Below are 20809 nucleotides of genomic sequence, written 5' to 3' on the forward strand. Positions count from 1 at the left end.
CTTTAAGGATTCCCTGAAGAAGTGTTGAGAAGCAACATTGACTTTATCACAAAAACGAAGACATGTATATATGTAGATTTTCAAAAATCCTATTTTACTTATATTACAAAGGAGCAAGAATTCTCTTATTTCTAAAAGCTGTTTTGAAGAAGAATGTCACTGAGCAAGACACATCGCAGCACTACTGCTGCTTTGGTTTTACTGCTATGATTCAGCTTTTTGGGGCCTTTAACTGACAATAGCTTGGTGTGGGTCAGAAAGCACATGAATGACGTGAATCAAATGGTCTGAGGTTGGTATTCTAACATAAGCTGGCTGGGTCAGGAAGCTGTAGCTTCCATAAATGGGGAAGTAGCTCAACCCTTTTAAGTTGTCTGATTCAGCTTTAACATAAAATGTAATGTTTGTTCTCAACATTTTGACTTTATTCTTGAAATAAGAAGTGTGAAGAAAAAAAACCCAAAAAGACTTCTCTCGTTGAAAGAGAGAACCCTTCAAAGTACAGATATCACGAGACTAAGCTGAGTTTGATGCAATGTGGACAGAGTCAAACAGGAAAAAACTAAAAGGTTGCTTTTGAAATGACTCATAAATTGATCATTTGATGCATTTGACCTGACATTTGTGTAAAGGGAAGTAGAGATTCAACAGAAAAGCAGAGGGAAAAAAAATCTTAAAACCATGGAAGGCAACAGAAACGGCTTTTGTACTACACAAACACACTTCATGAAAAAGAGCAAAGCACCACTTGTAGTATCTCACAACAAATGATAACACCTGTGGTTGTGCAGCTGTGTCAGGACTCAAATGGATGTGTTTGTAACTTGTGGTTAAAAATGATAGTTGTAACACTTTTGGTCTGACTAAGTTTTTTTGTGTTTCTGACCAAGAAAGTAAAAGGAAAAGTTTCTGTGGTTGGAAAAAAAAAAGCCCAACCTGAATTACTAAGAAGTGAAAATCCTTCTAACCACTGCTTTCTCTCATATTTGCTTGTAAACACTTTGAGAACCATAGCAACTTCCCACAACTTCTCTACGGTGTGGAGGGAGGTTTTGGTACCCGTTGCCTCTGGTGAAGGAGGTTGGCTCATGGTCTGTTTCCTCATCTCAGTCTCTAACTTATTCCTTCCCATCACAGGAAGTTCACTTCCATCAAGGACATCAAAATAAAAGTACTGTATGCTGACCTTCTGTCAAAATAAGAGCTGAGCCCCTCACCTTTTTTGTCAGTGAGAAAAATAACATCCTGAACACATTCACTGAAACACACGCACACACTTCTACAGCTGTCTTCCTGTCTTCCTCTATTCCTCCTACGCATCCTCCAACTTCTTTCTTTCCAACTTCCTCCAACTCTTTGAAGAAAAAGTGAAGAAGGGAAGGGCTTCGGCTTCCCTCTGAGGGTCGCTGTGACTTCAACATGTCAAATACACAACTGAAGAAAGAAAGTTGACATACCATGACATGTTTAAAATCCGCTGTGGGTGGATGGATTTTCCCTGGTATTAAACCACAAAAAGTTATCTGCAGATGCATGCAGTTGTTTTAATATTTTTTTTATTCTTCGTCTCAGAAGCAAACATCAGTTGATACCAAATGGAGAATTGGGTGGGAATCTCTGATCTGGTTATGAATTGTTTTGAGTCCTTCTTGAAAGACAGGGACTACTTCATGCCCATCACCAACTATCTGTGCAAACAAAGACAACATGCAAAGCTCCACGAAGCTCTATTTTTCACCCTTTTCGTTATTGTTACTGAACAAACTGCGACTAGCTCAGATTGTGGAAATAATTCCCTGGATGTGCCTGTATTTTCTTCAACTTAAGATGAATGTAAAATCACAATATTTGGAAAAAACAGGGTGTCCAAAGATTAGATCATTTCAAAGTTATTTTTAAATTATTGGATCAAGTCAGAAGTCATTGTAAATTTGGACTTTTTAACTATCATGTGATCCAAATTAGCCTTTTACCACCTGAAGAACTTATCAATAGAACTGTTAGGTCAGCATGACTTATAAGATCATACATCATTTGTTTTCAGTCCACTTGAGCGTTGTGATGAAAGTTTCTGCAACTAAACCAGAGTGCTGCGGCTTGTTTCTTTGCAAAAAGAAAAAAAGAGAACATTCCAGGTTCTCAGATCTTTACATTGACTTTCAGAGCACCAAAGAACTAAATGGTTCAGTATGTGATCTGCTGATGCCATGTGAGCCACTGAGGCTTCTGCATGGGTAAAGTTTGCTTTTTATCTGGAGAGTTTGGAGAGAACAAGCCTTTTGTTTACATGCTCCTAATATCTGGTATAAACAAACAGAAAACCTGAAGTTTGCTCTAACTTTACTTCTTTAAATCCAGGCCTTAAAACTCTTCAAACTAACTACCAACGCATTGAATTAGAGAGTTTTCTTTCTTTTATTTTCTCACAAACATACACTAATGTTCAAGATGATGACGTATTTACTGTCAGTATTAAATGTAACCCATTCTTTTGTCTCTTGCTTCTGATCATGCACATTGTATAGCACATTGGGTTGCCTTAAAAAGTTAAATGTGCCACAGAGATAGATTTGCCGGGTTGAAGTATCCAGAATTATTCTTTGATCGTGGTGTTTGCTTGATTGTTATCCTGACAACACCTCCACTGTTCATTCATGTCTCTCCTGAACAACGAGGAAGTCTTCTCAACCAGCTGACAGCTGCATTCTGTGTCTGTGTGAGGGTGTGTTTGTCTACAATCTCCATAGTAACCAGTTTCCAGAGCCCCCTTCCTGCTGTTTACTCTCTTGGCTAACATAAACAAACAGGAAGTAAGACAGAATGGCAAGAATGGGACATCCTGTAAGGGAGAGACTGCTGAAAAGTTATTGATCCTCTCCAGTTACAGAACCGAGCTGTAATGAGGTCACTTCCTGTCAGCTTAGCGCCATCAGATGGAAATTCACAGAACAAGAGCTCATTTTCTGTTCCCAACCAAGGAGATTACGCTGCAGCGGAGGGAGGAGACAGCCTGCTTTTAAACTAACGAAGGTTTTACTCCTGAATTTGTCAGAGACTGAGTTGTTTTCATTGTGGTTGCCAGTAGCGATGTTGACACCGAGAAATAGAACAGCTGTCATTACTGGAGGCATCACTACAGCAACACAGACCCACGATGCCTCTGGAGTAGGACAGCTGTTCTGTCCAAGGGCAACAGACCTAGAAAACAGAGAAAAGAGAGAGGATGGGAGATATAGAGAATCTCTTGTGATTACATGATACCAAAATGCAGCTGATTTAGTATTTAAAGCTCATCAAACTTCTCATTTTTAAGCAGATCTCACTCACATCACAGCACTGAACAAACTTTTTTTTCTAAGAAAATTGAGGAGTGCAGCCGAAACGGCTTGTCTTCAATTTATTTATATATATATATATATATATATATATATATATATATATATATATTATAATATATATATAATATATATATATATTGTTCTTATTTTTTTATTTGACTCTTGAAACATAACTTTGAACTTTTTGTTACATTTCTTTGAATATGTTTAAGCTTTTTCTTTTTCTTTTTTTTGCTGTATTGCATTGTAACATCCATACATTTTGTTATTGCTTTCTCTCTTATTTCAAAATAAACTATTCATTCAGCATTTCTCTGAATTTATCACTTCAAAAAATTTTATTGTAGATCCCCAAAATGTTCCACACTGCATCATTTAACTATTATCCTGCAGGGCAAATAGTTGATGTCTTACATCTAAACACTGCTTAAAGAAAATGCGTCTCATATTAAACCATGTAAAACTGCTGTCATATGAAGAGACAATACTGCAGATGGAAGACTTCGAAACAATCAGATGGCAGAGGACCATGATGATTTTCCCCGCTGGATCCCTCTGAATCAGCTCAACACTGGTCATAATGTTGCCTAACTATATTTTAGAGCTAAAATGGAGTTTGAAACATTAATCTCATCATTCAGGTAATGAAATATTGAGTTAGTTTACATTATACATGCGATAAAATAAAACATTCATGTTAAAAGACCATCTTTACAAAGTTTTAAAACAGTTTTGATTGACCTAATATTTGTTGCCGTCAGTAGTTCTTTTTCCATACATATTTCAAAGGAATTTCAAGTAAAATGCTGCTTCTTACTAAACGTCCCTCATTCAGATTTCCATCAGCTTAAAAGTGAGTAAACTAGGCTTGTAATGTTGTAGACATCAGGTGCTGCGGGCTATTACACGTGGTCCTAATAAAGAAAATAATGGCCACAAAATAGAAACAAGACTTCAAAGATGAAGACTCAAACAAACCCAGTTGTATACAGCAGAGAAAGCAGAGAGGTCAACAGGAATCTGTTTAAACTGGACGCATTGTGACATGAAAGAAGAATTAGTGGTGACCACATTAATTCTCTGGAAGGAGAAGCAGCTGTTCCTTCATCACACTCTTCATGTACCATTTTGGGTCGTTAGACATTTCCATCTGGCTCAGCGTGTGTAAATAAGTCCTTCAGATGAACAGACATAAAAACGAAAATGACCAAAGCTTCTGGTAATGGACCACCAGAGACCCAGATTGGAAGAAGATGAGCCGGCTGGCAGGAGTTTGTTCTCAGCCTCAGCACAGATTGCTGCTCTCAGAGCACATATTTCTTACGACAACCGCTCCATCCACACGAACATCATTCAGCACTAAAGACCAGTTCATGCAAAAAAAAAGTTTGCTAGATCTTTTTTTTTTTCGTCATAGTCAAACTGTTCAAGCATCCATCTGTTGGTAAGACTCTGTTATGTGAGGAACACACAGCAAAAACTAAGCCTTTAAAAACAAGAAAAAAAAATATACAAAAATGAGGTAAACGTTGCTTAAAATAAGATAAATTTTCTGCCAACAGAACAAGACATTTGAGTTGTCAAGACTTCCCAAAACAAGTAAAAATACTCTTAAAACAAGAGAATTCTCTTATATAAATCTAAGAATTATCTTACCTTTAAAAAATAAGCATATGTGTACTCAATTTAAGATTTTTAATCTTACTTAGATTTCAGTTTTTGCAGTGCATAACATAAAACAAAAGCTTCTGTTTCCTGGGCCTTTTTTTTTTCTTACAGTTGCAACAGCAGCTCCTTTTATAATCCAACAAAATGCACTTTTATAGAACAACTCTTTATTTGGTATGAAGAGTCAGTGTGAACACAGACGAAGCTCCTCCCTTACAAAAGAAAAAACGAGAAAGGAGAACCCGAAACCATGAGAAGAACTTACAACATCAGAACAAAGCGCTGGAATAGTTGCTCGTCTATCAGCTGAATGTTTACAGAGAATCAGAAATGTGAAATATGAATCAGGGCGAACACTGTCTGCTTGTGTGCATCCATGACTAATTGAATAAAATCTAAATTTGTGCTTCCTGTCTGCTGTTCCTCTGGTGACCGTGGGAGAAACAACGGTCACTAGAGGATTGTAGAGCAACACACAAATGTTGTTTGATTGTAGAGCGACGCACAAATGTAAATACACATGAGAATTTGGGAAGGAGACGCAGTAGATTCTTGCTATACGTGGTGACAGCATTAAAAAACGTTGGTAAGTCAGCAGCAGCAGCAGGAACAGGAACAGAACCACTGCTGGATTTTGTGTCTCAGAGAAACAGGAAACATTCAACTAAACACAACAAACTGTGGGCATTGTTGGTCTTTCGGCTCTATTGTTCTGTTTTTGTCCCAGATCTGACAAAGCTAACTGCACTAATGATGAAGAGACCAACACACACACGCATACACACAGTGCTGTGGTTGGTTGTTGGACAGCAGAATGGAGCTCTGTTGTCACATCTGCAGCTCTTTGCATTTTCCTTCATACGCAGGCCGTAGGTTATTCCACCACTGGGAGGTCAGAGGTCGGAGGTCACCTTCTCCTCTCCCTTGGCCTCCTCCTCCTCTCTGATGTCTAGAGCTTAAACTTGAGTCTCAGCGTGACTGTGCTTTGTGCTGCTCTTTATAAGGAAACAATAAGCTTTTTCTACAAAACAGTGGAAAGTAGAATTATAAAACATCATGTTGCATTTTTATGTACTTTAGTTTGGTTTGTATTAATTCAGTGACTCAAATGACTTCTCTGAACTTATTCATGAGTTTTATATTAATAAAAATTGTATTTTGGCTTTAAATGCCATTCAGAATTAAACTGAAAATGCTGAATATACTTTAAGTTTGACACATTTTACTATTGAGTCAAAACTTGGTGATTTATGAACTTATAAAGTTATAAAAAGAAGACTTTGCAATTTTTACTTTTACATACAGGTTGTCTTGTATGCTTCCGTGTTATTTCTAGAGCCCTTTTGATTGTGTTTAATGTTTGGTAAAAGGTTTCCACAGAAAATGCGACCAGAAACGTTGCAAGCAGCACTGGGCTGAAACTATTCCAAACAGGATAAATGTAGACTTGACTCACCTAAAGTGAGGCTTTCTTTTCTTCTCTTCCTCTAGTAATGTCTTGTTGCGTTTCTTTTCTGAATCAGCCACAATGCACGCTCAAAACACACAGTGTTGCAGAAGCAGAAGTTGTGAAAAGTAGTTTCTTAGTATCAGCTCAAGAAATGTACATAATAAAGGTCATTGTGCCGTCAAACAAGTCAGGAATGCAATGTTTAAAGAAGGGATGTCTGGCTCAAAAGCCTGACATCATCCACAATGCTGCTATTTGTTTGTGAGCGGTGCTTCTTTCAGCAGTCATCACTGACGCCTGTATTCTCTGTTAAACTGGTCTTCTTTCCAGTCTGGGAAATCTCCATCATACCCGCAGTCGACTCTGTGAGTCGTAGCTTCGTTCTGCTCACACCCAAAGTATAGACCTCTTCTGACCATTGTTCTTTCCAGTGTCCTGCTGTAGATGACTGGAATCATTTTGAATCAAACCATGAAATTGAACTTATTCATAACTTTTTGTCAAAGATTCCTCACAATTGTTGCTGCAAAACCCTTGTACTTTATTTTAGTCCCTAATTTATTCCTGCTTGTTTTTGTATAAATTGTGCTTGTTTGTATCTGTTAACTTTATTATTCATGACTGTATTTATAACTCATGCTGTAGAATTTTTTTAAAAAGTGTTTTTGTTTTCTTTGGTTTTCTGTGTTGCCTTCTTACTGCCTCTCGGCCAGGTTGTCGTTGTAAATGAGAACTGGTTCTCAGTAGACTTGCCGAGTTGTAAATAAAGGTTTTTAATAAAGGTTACATCTAGTTCTGGTCCTCTAAATGCCACAATCTGTCAGGTTTTGCTGGAAAGTTACATAATGCAACATTATTGTGTTTCATCCGATCTTTGCTGTTTCTTGATTCTTGATTACTTTATAACTTTTATGTCAGGGTTTGAGGGCATAAACTGGTTTGTTCAGTCTATCTAGAATTTGTTTGGGTGATGGTGGATTCTCACTTCCTCCTGTCTTTAGTTTACATTTGCATTTACTTGCCTAATTGACCTGAGTTTCACCCGTCACTGCGAGTTAGCCTTGTAGTTCTCTTTTCTCCATCAGATCAATTTCATAATTTTGTTTCTTCATTAACTGATAATAGTTTATTATTTTTTTCCTTTAAAATATGTAAAGAGACATCAAGTTAAGACTGCCATTGTGCATTATTTAGCCTGTTAGCTGCAAGCAGCCTAATGGCAATAGGACAACATCAGCTGATCTTGTCTTGATAAGATTTATTGATATTCAGGGGCTGATCTATTGGCAAGAGGGGCCCTGCATCTAACACCATCAGCCTCTTGCTCTGCAGCCACACATGCTGATGTTTTACAGACATAGACATTTAAGAGATAATCAATCTGCAACCGAGTGGCAGAGCTGTCCAGCTTTCTCCAAGTGAAGTCAATTTCTCCAGAAGATGTTTTAACACTAGATTATATTTATCATGTAATGCATGTCTGCTTAAGATGATGGACAGTTGAGATTTAACACATTCATCAACCGCTTGCTGATCGTCACATGTGAGTTGTTCAAACATGCTTCCTTGGTTAGTTTGTTTTGATTACAGTAAACATGAGAGCAGTTAATCTGGATATGCAAATAGCTAGGAAGTCAGTATTTTCTGGGGCTGAAGTTGCAATGACATTTCCATATGATCAGTATCACAGCTGCACAATAAACCCACACGACACCCTAACTGTCAAATTGGGAAATTAACAGATAAAGCTTAGATAAAAATAAGTTGTCGAAATATAAATATAAATATAAATATATATATATATATATATATATATATATATATATATATATATATATATATATATAGTTATATATATAGTTATATATATATATATATAGTTTTATATATATAAATATAACTACTTCTGTCAGTTGTGTGCATGAGATGAAACATTTCTAGCTTCATGTTATATAGACTTCTCATGGTTCTGTGTAATAGTTTTCAAAACTTTATACTTGTAAGTTGTAGTGTACAATAAAAAGAAAAAGTTACTAAATTATTTGAGGAACGAGAGGAAAAATGCAAAAGGAGAGAAATGAAGAAGAACGAATGAGAGACCAGCGGGGTCAGAGTAGAAGAGGCCCACTGACAGAGCAACACATTAAGAAGAAAGTGAAGATAAGGAAATATATGTCGGTTTCAGGGATGAATGACAGAAGGGTGTAGGTTCAGAAAGGGGTACGGATGCTGACAGGAAGCAGATGACAGAGAAAGGGATTACACTGAGTGGATCCCCCCTTTTAGCTTGACCTCATGGTATGTTTTTAATCTCTGTATCAATTACAGTGCAGTAACATTATATATCACATGGTGAAATAGCATGTTTTTAGTAACTGGCTTGTTGGAAGGACCTGCTTGACAGCAGGGATGCTGGCATATATTATAGCAACTAAACCAACAAGACAAGTCGAAACCTCTCAGTGAGTCTGAAAAGTTACAGGTTTAGCTCCTGTACTGAAAATAGATGACAGTCTTTTGGATCAGGAATGCTGCGTCATCGGCTCCTGACACTCCAGGCTTTATGAGAGGTCTATAAAGACATAACGTCTCAACAGGATGCTGGAACAACTTAGAGACTCTGTCTGGGACACATACTATTTTTTCAAACATCAGTGAGAAGTTGTAACTTACTATAAAGCTACTGGGAACACCATTTCTGCATTGTTGTCACACTGTATATCATTACAATATTTTTAAGATAAGATTTTAGTGGTTTTTACCTAGTTTATATCAGATTAGCACAAATGAATATTACTGATTATAACAAAGATGTCTAGATGTCTGTAGAAAAAAGCACTCAGTTGTCATAGATATGTTAGAAAAACTAACACATGTTGTGTCTGTTAAATAACCTGAAAGAGAAGTTGGGAAATGGTTTCTCCTCACCTCTGAGGTCTCATAAACTGCACATTAAAATATTCCCCATAAAGCTGTTCTCACTTACACGTTGTTCTGTTTCTGATGGCAGATGACAGAAAGAGTCAGATGACAGAAGTGTGACTGAAAAATGTTGTTTATTGAGACAACACGTCACATTCAGACGCTGTCATTTCTTTGGATAATGAGTCAGCAAATGCTCAAAGACACACAAATTGTTTGAATTGTTTTCCAGGAAATTACTGATTAAAAAATTCAATTCAGCTTTATCTGTATAGCACCACTTCACAACAATGTGAAGCACTATACTGTCAGTTGTATCTTTTTGACATAAAACTAACATGTAATGTAAAATAGAAAATAAATTTTAATATTCTTTTTGGAAACGTCTAGAAATTACATCACAATACAGCACATTACAATAGGAAGAGGGACCACATGCAAAGAAAAGGCCGATACAAACACTAAGAATAAACAGAACTTCCTATCTGAAGATTAACTGTCATCTTCATCATTCCTCCATATTTCTTTATTTTAACACTCAGTCCAGCTCTACAAGTGAAAATGACTTATCACCACAAGCCCTACTGTGCATGTGTGTAACATCTGGATGGACATAATGCTCAAATGCACATGAGACAACAACACATGAGGATTCAGGGCTCCATCAGCACCATTAGAGGTCCTGCTCTGTTTCAACGGCACAATCGCAAGTTTGTTTATAATACTGTTCTCTGCAGCAGAAGACTCATCCTGAACTTCACTGTCGAACACGGCAAAAAAACCCCAACTAAATAACAACAATAAATGCATGATGCTATTAGGTTATCTACTGTCTACCCAAACACAGGTGTCTCATCTCATGTTTAACCCCTTTAAAGCCCAATCAACCTGAGAACAACTGGGCAGAAAAGTCCATTTCTTTTATCTGATGTCTTTATTTGGCTTTGACAAAATCTGTAGGTCATTTGATTTTTTTTTTCCTTTTTTACCATTTATTACCATGTGACAGGTCAAAATTTTTGTAGTGTAATCTTCTGCTTTCTGGTATCCACCAGACGGCAGGAGACCAGTATCATATGGTACAACAGGGACTTGAGTAAAGTTTCCACCATTAAGTGATGAAAAATGTCTGAGAAACTGTATGTATCAAATAGAATATGTTTAATTTTATAGGTTTAAGAAGATAAACATGCTATGGATGCTAGTTTGGTGATTTTACAAATATTAAAGTATGCAAAAAAATATTGACTTTACTGAGCCATATACGCTTTTATTACAATGCTGTGATAACCTTAACCTTAAAAGGAAACAATAAAAGGTTGAATATTAAGGCTTTAATATCTCAGACCTGACTTGAAACAAATGCAAGCTATTTTAGATCAACTGGAGCATCTTTATCAGACTGGAGTCAGGGATCTCAGAGGAGTAAAATCAAGTAAAACAATATAGGGCATAACCAGAATACGTGGGTGTGGGTGTGCAATATTTATGCATGCTGTACCTGCGGGACTCTAAAAAACAATGCAGTATCATAATAACAGAACTATATATTTATCACCTGCTGTGAGAGCCCTGTGTGTGTGCATGCTCTCATTAATCACAGCAGCGTTGTTCCTGCAGCAGAACGCTCTCATCTCAGGAGGGCAACCATCTGTTGCGCAATTCTTCCTCTTCTTCTTTTTTTTCTTCTTCTTCTTCTTCAATAAGAGGAAACACAGTGGACTCTGAACAAAATTTGGTAAACATTGAGATGATGAAAACTGCTGGTAGAAAAATATCAAGTCATGAGTTGAACTTGAATTCACAGATTTTGATTACTTTCAAGGAAAAGCGACAATTTCTTCATGTAATGCAGTTCAGTCTTCAAACATCTTTAAAAGTGATCCTACAAATGTGTCTGTACTTCCCTCTGCAAACCTCAAGAAACAAAACAAAGAAATCTACACTTCAGCTAAAATTAGACTTATACTTGCCAAATTCTTATCCTCCAAATGATGCTATAGGGAGACTCAGAGTCACTGGTTTCTCTTTTGGGAAAACATAATCTTTTGAAGATGTGAAATAATCCATAGTTGAGATCAGCTCAGTTTGAAACAAAGTAGACCCATTTTGTATCCTCTCAACGGACTTTAGTTTCAACATTGCTTGCATAGTCCAACCCAAAAACATTAACCAGTGACCCACAGAGAATAATTCTCCTCCAGGAGTCAGAATCATGGTGGGAACACCTGCTGAAAACATAGTTTACACAAGAACTAGAGCCCAACTAATCTGTTTAGGGGATTCTCTGCAGCAGGTTGGCTCAACGTTTGACTGAAAACTTGAAATTGGAGTCAAACGCAACAAATCTGAAATAACATGTTTTAAAATGCAAAAATTATATTTTTATTAATGTTCTCATATAGCTCACAACCCATATTTAATTGTGCTGTAGAAATCAAGAGACATATGTGAAGGGGAAAACAAACACATAAATCTGTGCATACATTTAGGAGCGTCCCTCCAAATAATAATAATTTAGAACAATAAGATGAAAAATACAAAGAATCAGGGAAAGAAATTAATAGTTTCTGAAAGTGTTTTTTTTTCTTGGCTTAACTGTTTATCCAAAACAAGACTTAAGTACAGACAAAAGTAACTTTTCATCTTTGGTGTGCTATTGCTGCCATCTTCTGGTGTTAGTTAATTCTTACTTCAACACTATTTGAGGATTTTTCTTGCTTTCTCTTTTTTTTTTTTTTAAATTCATCTTGATGGCTTCTTCTTTAAAGTATTTTCATACATATATAACTACCATTTATCCCCTCATCAGTTGGCAGATGGGATGGGTTCCACATATAATGTGTCTATGGATAGAACTTACTTCTATTTTTTCATGTCAGCGCTATTGCTTCAATAAAGTACACTTTTCCTCTCATTTTTTGGGGTTCCAAAGTACTCAGCAGTACTTGCAGATATTAGATATGCAGTGGACTTGGTACTTAGCCCCACCCCCAGATCACCAATATAAACAGCAACAAATTGAAAACACCCATTTTACCTAGTTTTGTTCATTCATTCAGCATTCCTCAAGTAATGTTTGCTTATGTGAAATTCAGTAGCAGACACGATTATTTTCTTAAGATATTAAAACTAGCAATAATAAAAAAGGTTAACTCTGTAAACAAGTAAAATACTTAATATTGTATTATCCACTCGAATTATTCTTTCATTCAAATTTCAACATTGAAAAGAAACATAGTTATATTTATATTTAAGTAGCTTTAAATTTAGTAAAATTACTTGGTGTCAAACTATATTACTTTTAAAAACTCCCCACCAAACATTGGGCGAGACGTTTAAGATTGTGTCCTAAATTTGAGTTCAAGTAGCTTAAAGTGAACGTCGCAGTGATTTGCCTACATTTCCCATAATCCCCTCTGATGGTTTCACCGGAAGAAAACCTCCACTGGCTCTTTGCACTTCCTCTTTCCGTCAACGGAGTTTAGGTAGGTTGGCTAGTTCTGAACCTCATTCTCAAATCTTTACTAAATCAAGACTTTTATGGGTCATCCACTGTAAATAAAGATATTTACACATGCAATCAACGTTAAACAACAGAGAAAAGTTATTATTTAATCTGCAAATTTGTGCTTTTAGTACCTTTTTATAGTGTGTGTTTAGGCTTAGTGACATGGCGCAGTAACAGCGGTGTGATCATGGCTAAAGGGCCGGCAAACACCTTTGGCCATAGTTTATATGTCCCAAGGAGAAGTGGGAGACAATTTGATTGTCCCAATGTGTTAAATAAGACAAGCAAGCACTTGTGACATCTGTGACCATTAATAATTCACCGCTTGCGTTACTTTGGTAGAGTCGGAAGCATTCCTAGCTAGCTGCTAGGCTATTTAACTGTATCCGATCAGGTTAAACACATTTACTGCTGTTTAAACCCTTTCATACATTAATAATTAAGCTTTCCTGAGGTAAAAATGTTGCTTAAGGAGTTTGGACAGTTTGTCAGCTTAAAGTCTTCATTATGAGTGATCCAAACCTGAACTGTGTTGCAGTACACGATGGGACGTGTGATCAGGGGGCAGAGAAAAGGTGCAGGCTCTGTGTTCAGAGCCCATGTCAAGCACAGGAAAGGTGCTGCTAAACTCCGTCATATTGACTTCGCTGAACGCCATGGTTACATCAAGGGGATTGTGAAGGTAAGGAATCTCATGGCAAAATTTATGTCCTCCCAGTTAAGTGTTTTTCAACCTTTTTTGAGCCAAGGTACACTTTCTTTCCACTGTAAACTCGCAAGGCACACCACAATCCAAAATGTTTTTTATTAGGAAAAAAAAATCAATTCACCAATCAGGTGAATTTGGATAATTTCTCAGGGCACACCTGATGATCTCTCAGTGGTTGAAAAACACTGTCCTTGTTTGTGTATGTATGTTAATTTTTCAATTATGTCATTTCAGGACATCATCCATGACCCCGGCCGTGGCGCTCCCCTGGCCAAGGTGGTCTTCCGTGACCCATACAGGTTCAAGAAGAGGACGGAGCTCTTCATTGCTGCTGAGGGCATCCACACTGGACAGTTCATCTACTGTGGGAAGAAAGGTAAGCAGTGCGTGCTAGCTATTTTGATCATTTGTTGCCTAAGCACCTGAACGTGCTGCATCATATTTACCACAATCTACCCTTTCCATAACCTGTAATTATTCAACTTAGTTGCTTTTTCCCCTTTGCAAATGAGGAGTCATTATTGGTCACTTGAGGCTGGTCAGTTTATGCTTCCTATGTAATCTGAATATCCCAAAGTAAGTTTCTTAGCAAGAAACTCCTCTGTGGGCATTCAAGTTCACCTCCACTGCTGCATGGGCTGTGCATAAGCAATGGTCAATGATAAATATAATGCTTCCTGAAATATATTTTGTTTTTACTTAGATATTGTGTAAAAAAAATAAAATAAAATAACACCCTTTTGCTTTCACTATTAGTTAACTTTCTGTCATTCTTACAGATGTTTGGCTAGTTTAGTTTTAGCCACAGTAACAGGTCTTTCGTAATAGCTGTTTGTGATATGCAGCTACCATTTTACTGTTTTTATGTTGTGAATGGTGCAGATTTTCCAGACAGAAATTTAGTTATTTCTCTGAAAGGAACCACACATCTTTTATGTTGATGTGTGAATCTAGCTTTAACTCTTAACACCACAGCTAAAGAGGTGGACTTAGTATATTTTTGTACAAAGATTACACAGATAAAATCAGATTTTTTTTTTTCCATTCTTTGTACACCTAAGTGAAGATGTTTAATTAATTTTGCAGCTTAAATTGTAGTAAATTAAAGCATGTTAGTTTAAAGGTAAACTTATTACATGTGAAAGAGAAGCTATAAAATAAAATGAAAGAAACCAGAGGAGGGACTGTTTGAAGTTACTTCATCTGTATCTAAAGGGGAGAGAGGCTGGTCTACAAAATCTGACTGCATTGATTTTTTTTTAATGTTTTTAAATAGATTGTTGCATCGCGGTGTCACTCAGCTTATTAACTTTTTGGATGTTTTTGTTTGACACTTGATTCCTTTTGATCCAGGTGGATGATTAAGGCAGATTGATCGTGTCAAAGCTGAGAATCTTGCATATTTCTAACCATTATTGAGATTAATATCCATACATTACAATCTTGTTATTTGAACACTTTAAAACAAGATTTGCGTGAGGTGTAACCATCACTCCAGTGGAGAAAAGAATAAAACCAGCTTCAGCCTTTCAGGAAGTAAATCTGGGGAGTTTTTGAACAGTTTAAAACCAAATCACACAAAGTGTGTTGTGTGCTTGAATGTGGGGGGGGAAAGGCATGTGTGTAACTAAAACTTTTTGTCCCACAGCTCAGCTCAACATCGGTAATGTTCTGCCCGTTGGCACGATGCCTGAGGGAACCATCATCTGCTGCCTGGAGGAGAAGCCCGGTGACAGAGGCAAGCTGGCCCGCGCCTCAGGAAATTACGCCACCGTCATCTCCCACAACCCCGAGACAAAGAAATCCAGAGTGAAGCTCCCATCAGGCTCCAAGAAGGTCATCTCCTCTGCCAACAGAGCTGTCGTCGGTATGTCCTCCTTAAGACTGCAGCACAGTTGAGTTGTTGGAATCTGGTGGGAATCTGACTCTCTGTTCCCGTGTTTCAGGCGTTGTGGCTGGTGGCGGTCGTATTGACAAGCCCATCCTGAAGGCCGGTCGTGCCTATCACAAGTACAAGGCCAAGAGGAACTGCTGGCCACGTGTCCGTGGTGTGGCTATGAATGTAAGTAAACATAAATAATTTAAAGAGCTAAGATGGTAAATCTATAAAACAGAAGAGACTGGTGGCAAATGGAGGTCATATTCAGAAATGCACGTCTGATGGAGTTGGGCAATCATTCTGATGGAAATGAAACGGCTTGTTGTAGGATTAGAGTTCTTAGTACTGACAGAAGCAGAGAAACACACCTTGTTTTTAAATGTTCTTGAGTAGTGACAGTAAACTCGTAAGAATTTTTCTGATGGTGGGACTACTTCATAGTCTTCTACTTCATAGTTAGAACTTTTTTCTTGAAGGGTTTGGACTGTTCTGAACATAAACATAGTTAAAATCTAACTTTTTTCTTGTCTCTCCACAGCCGGTTGAGCATCCCTTCGGTGGTGGTAACCATCAGCATATTGGCAAACCCTCAACAATCAGGAGGGATGCACCTGCTGGTCGCAAGGTCGGTCTTATTGCTGCCCGTCGTACAGGCAGACTGCGTGGAACAAAGACCGTCCAAGAGAAGGAGAACTGAACATGACTGTGTTAATAAAATATGTTCCAAAAACAGATTCGTTTGAGTCTTTGTACACAGGCAACTGATTAATCTGATCGTGTAATTAGATGGTAAATGAGATACAGTGACAATAAGGGTAATGTTTCTAATTACATTTACATCTTAAAACAAAGTAAAACATTGATAGATCTAATATAAAGTTATGGTTCCCTCTGAAAGGTTTCTGCTAGACAAGAGGGGAGCAGCTCTGGTCCTCAAATGTTCCACTCGTGCAAGTGTTACTAGTTTTCTGCTGCATCACACTTAAGACTGGTGCAGAGCTTTATATTAACATTTTATGGTCCTGTTCTACCATTTGGTAGAGGTAAATTAGCACACTGATAAATTTAATAAAAATTCTGGAAATAAACCTGAGTCATCTCTACCATTGTGTTGGGTATGTAAAACCTGAACCTGTGACTTTCAACATCTCAACCATTTGCTAAAACATTTATTCTTCTCCAAAACAAACCAGAATATATATATTTTCTCTTGCTTTTCTGTTAGCAAGAACATTAAAGGGTTAAGTTATCCATTGATTTAAGTGAGGTGTGTTGCATCAGGGAAATTTGCGGGACTTTATGCCTGGAGGACTGGAGTTATCCAACGCTCTGATAGATGCTCTGGATTTTTCCACCCACTGTAAATCTTATTAAAATGCCAGAACAATCTATGCCAGTAGTTCGTCATAGTGGTTCTCCCTGTTTATTTCTTCACTAGTTGATGCAAAACACAAAAATAAATTAAAACTGCACATTTATGGTCCACTATACCATCAAAAGCCAGACTTGAAACCTCAAAAAGTCCTGAAAGCTTGTGCTGCAGTGATCCCTTCTGGCCACGAGGTGGGGTCAGAGTTGCAGGCATGTATTTATAATCCTTGTGCGAAATGCTGGTTTCACAAGTCATTTTGACTATCTCTCTCACACACACACACACACAGATGCATTTTAGTCTGTCAGAGCAGGGAAACTGGTTCTGAAGGTTCTACATTTAGTTACAGAAGGTAGGCGTGTCCCATCAGTGTGCTGGATCCTTGTGTTGAAAACACTTCACAAGTAGTGAAGCAGCATTCAAAGAAATTTCTCACCTCTGCTTGTGTTATAAGTTGACATGCACAAAAAAATAACCTCAAACTTGCCCAACAGCTGTAGCAACAGAACATATGAAAAAAAAACTTTTCTGACATCTTCACAATTAAAATGACACATAAGCAAGATTCAATGTTCTTTATTTGCTAAGGGCGCAATGCTTTTTTTTGTTATATTTCTGTGCACAAAAAACCTCACAAAGTGAAAGTCCACATCGCGACTGTAGCTCCAGAATTCAACGTCACACCATGGCCAAAACAAAAGTCGGCAAAAAACAGGGCGCAGAACTCTGTACAGTCAATATCTTCTTTAAAAATAACACAAGGACAAAAATGTTCCTCTTAAATCAAATTCTATTTTTAGTGAAATACAACAAAATAAATTCTATAAAATAAGAGCAAAATATTTAAATATAATACGGTGGGCAGAATATTTTCATTTGCAGGAGTATTTGGTATGTTTTAGACAAAAAAAAAAAAAAAAAAAAAAAGTTCAAAAAATACACGCATTCAAGTTACCAATTAAATACAGTATTTACTGATGTTTACCTTTTACTCCTACAGAATTACAAGTTAGCTCAAGTTGCAACATGACTAACCAGCTGCTATTCTTACTGTAAAACCCTGCTGTGGTACCTTCTCTGTGTGAAGCTGGAGGGGATTGGGGGGGGGGGGGTCTTGCTGCTGCTCAGGATCATCCAGAACTGCAGCCAGATGCCAACCTGACTGGCTCCACGTTAGAGAGTTAGCCGATGGGCAACAAGTCTGTCTACAACTAAGCTCTACTGAAGAGACAGAAGCAAACCACACAGTCTATAATACACCAGACAGCCCAGTGCAGCAATCCTGTTGCATATGTGTTCATTTTTCTTAATTCCTATAAATGGAAGCTAAGCTGTCTAACCCACCAAAACTGACTGCCAAATGTGAAGTTGGAGGATTATAATGTGCAATTGAAAAGCCACTTATACATAGGTTCAAAATATCGCCCTCAATGTAGATCGGGTAGATGAGTAGAAAACAAAAACAAACAAAAAACTTTTTAAAAAAAAAAAAAAAAAAAAAAGAGAGAGAAGGGTAACAACTCCCCTTCTGGAGAAGTGGATTAAGAACAGCTTTAGGTTGTTATGATCACAAGTCTTCCCTTGGGCTACACTATTCTGGTGAGAAGCCATGCTAAATGTTACAGCATATTAACTAGAGCTTCAAAAAGGATTGAATTACCAGAACAAACAAACAAACAAAAAAAAAAAAAAAGAAAGAAAAAGAAAGGCAATGAGTTTCAGAACAATTTTGCATCACTGCTTTTTCACATCAACCAAACACCGTTAAAGTCCACCCAACCAATCCATATCTCACACTAAAACCAACCACAGCTCGTGAGTCGATTTGGCATGGGTCATAAGGTTGCCAAGGAGCTTAAGAATAATAATAATATAGTTATGATAATAACAATGCGTCCTTCTACAGTTGAATGACCAGATACCGTCCGATGGTGGAACAAACTGTACTGCTGAGCATGGGTGATAAAACAAGGAGTTGTCTTCTTACAGTTTTTTTTTTTGTTTTTTTTTTTCCTTTTTTTTGGGGGGGGAACTTTTTCTTATTTATAATATCCATTTAGTTTTTCATAGTATCTGCAACATCTCCCAAGAGCAAACCAGGGTTATGCTACTGGGGGATCTGAACAGTCAAGAACATTAACATACTATGTACACCTTTATGTCATGTAGACAAGCGCATCAGCATCGTCAGCTCTGGGTAAATTTGTTTCTCTGTATTACAACTTGTCCGCTCCGTCGCCTCCGCGGCCGCCAGCAGACCCCCCTGTCACAAGGTCAGGCAGCTCCAGGCCAGGGAAGGGCACCTCCCGCAGATGACTGGGGAGAGAAGTGGCCTGGAGGATGAGGGGGGTGGGAGGCCATGCTCTGCCCTGTCCTGGGGCCCAACAAGAGAGAGACGGAGAGGAAAGGAGGCCCGATGAGGAGCTCTGTTGACCGAAGGATGAGAGGAAGGAGAGCGGGACGATGGAGGCTCGAGGCACAGCAGAATGGGGATGGGTTGGTTACTCCTTAGGCGGGGCAGGCGCTGGGGTAGAGGTGGGGGCAGGGGCAACCTCCTCGGTCCCCTCCCAGTTCTCTTGTGTTCGTGGGCCTGAGCCAGGAGTGGTGCCAGGGCCCGGGGTGGATGTCTGTGTGGGGCCTGGAGTTGGAGCAGAAGCAGGGCCCGGACGCTGGGGGTTGTTCATGTGCTGAGCAGCAGGCCCGGTGTACGGCTGCCCGTGAGGATGGTTGTTCTGTTTCAGAGGAGAGTAAAGGAAACCAGCATGAGTTTCTGTACCTCAGGACTTAAAATATCCATACGTTCAGACCAGGAGAACGTCTCCCGTGGCTGGATTCTCCAAATAATCATAACAGAACCCATCTTCCCAGCTATACACGCAACCCTTCACACCAGTCAGCACACCACCTCACCAGGGTCAGCGGAGCTTTGTTCATCGGATCGATTAAACACTACGTAATAAATCTAAAGCAGCACAAGAAATGAATCCTACAGAAGAATAAATAGCTGCATTTTCACACTTATTCTACAAAAACCACAAGAAACAAAGCCTGAACCATGCTGTGCAACATGCTTCTTTACTACAGCACTGCACTGAATTTTCATCAGAAGTCCATAAGGTCACTGTGATTGTGTCATAAATGTTTGTTGTTTTTTGTTTTTTTAAATCACAATAGTAATAAAAAAAAGTACATTTAAGAAAAAGTAAAACTAATTAAATATCATGTATTTGATCCTGAAACTACACACTAGAGGTAATTATGAGGAAGCTGAGGCCAGATAAACAGGAAGTCCACACTGTAATATGGCATCAATAGAAATCATTGGAAAGATCATGTAACAAAAACTTGTGCTTTGTTGGTGAAAATGCTCTTTAAATAAAATGTGTTGACAGTAATGGCCTGAAATGAGAAAGGTCAATATATTTTTTCTCAACTTAGATTGGTCGACATCGTTTTAAATCTGGAGAGAAAGTTAAAGAAACCTTAAAAAACCTGGAACAGGTTATTTATGCTTTTATCTGTTCATTACTCATCTCAAGCTGCATCCGTCTTCTCTGCATCGATCGGAAACCGTTCACAACATATTTTAACTGGCCTGAAAAGCATGATTGGATGTAAAGCTCCAGTCTTGTTGAACTGTTCATATCACTATATATGCTGCTCACTTTTAAAAGTTCAGTGCCTTTTTTTCCATATCCACCCCCCTGTTAAAACATTGAAGTCAATGATACAGATACAGGTCAAAAACATAAATGTTAAACAAGTTTTTTTTTTTAGTGGGTGCAAACATTTAGAACAGTTTAACTCTCAGATGCACCGTTTACACTTTGGTAGGTTCAAATCACTACTAAAAACTCACCTGTTTAACACTCAGATTGTTTTGTGATGCTGTACTACTTAATCTTTTATTTATTCATATTTATTGTGTTTTCAGGTACTTACTGCCTTGATGTCTAATTT

At 37.9% G+C, this 20809-nt stretch overlaps 2 protein-coding genes across 5 annotated transcripts in view; one reads left to right on the forward strand and one right to left on the reverse strand.

The window, feature by feature from the left end:
* Nucleotides 1-12820: 12820 nt before the first annotated feature.
* Nucleotides 12821-16209, forward strand: rpl8 (ribosomal protein L8). The gene is made up of 6 exons (XM_079254590.1): nt 12821-12866; nt 13428-13571; nt 13833-13974; nt 15247-15465; nt 15545-15660; nt 16016-16209. Exons 2-6 carry the CDS (start codon nt 13434-13436, stop codon nt 16172-16174), a joined length of 774 nt encoding a protein of 257 aa, XP_079110716.1. The 5' UTR covers nt 12821-12866; nt 13428-13433; the 3' UTR covers nt 16175-16209.
* Nucleotides 16210-17409: 1200 nt separating this feature from the next.
* Nucleotides 17410-20809, reverse strand: part of usp9 (ubiquitin specific peptidase 9) — a 36241-nt gene continuing 32841 nt past the window's right edge. For all 4 annotated transcript variants that reach the window (XM_079254454.1, XM_079254452.1, XM_079254453.1 and 1 more), the window contains one exon: nt 17410-19581. In XM_079254454.1, coding sequence (XP_079110580.1) covers nt 19351-19581 — 231 coding nt within the window. In that variant the 3' untranslated portion in view covers nt 17410-19350. The remainder of the gene's footprint in view (nt 19582-20809) is intronic.

This window comes from Telmatherina bonti (assembly GCF_933228915.1).
Source record: "Telmatherina bonti genome assembly, chromosome: 15".
NCBI classification, from domain to species: domain Eukaryota; kingdom Metazoa; phylum Chordata; class Actinopteri; order Atheriniformes; family Telmatherinidae; genus Telmatherina; species Telmatherina bonti.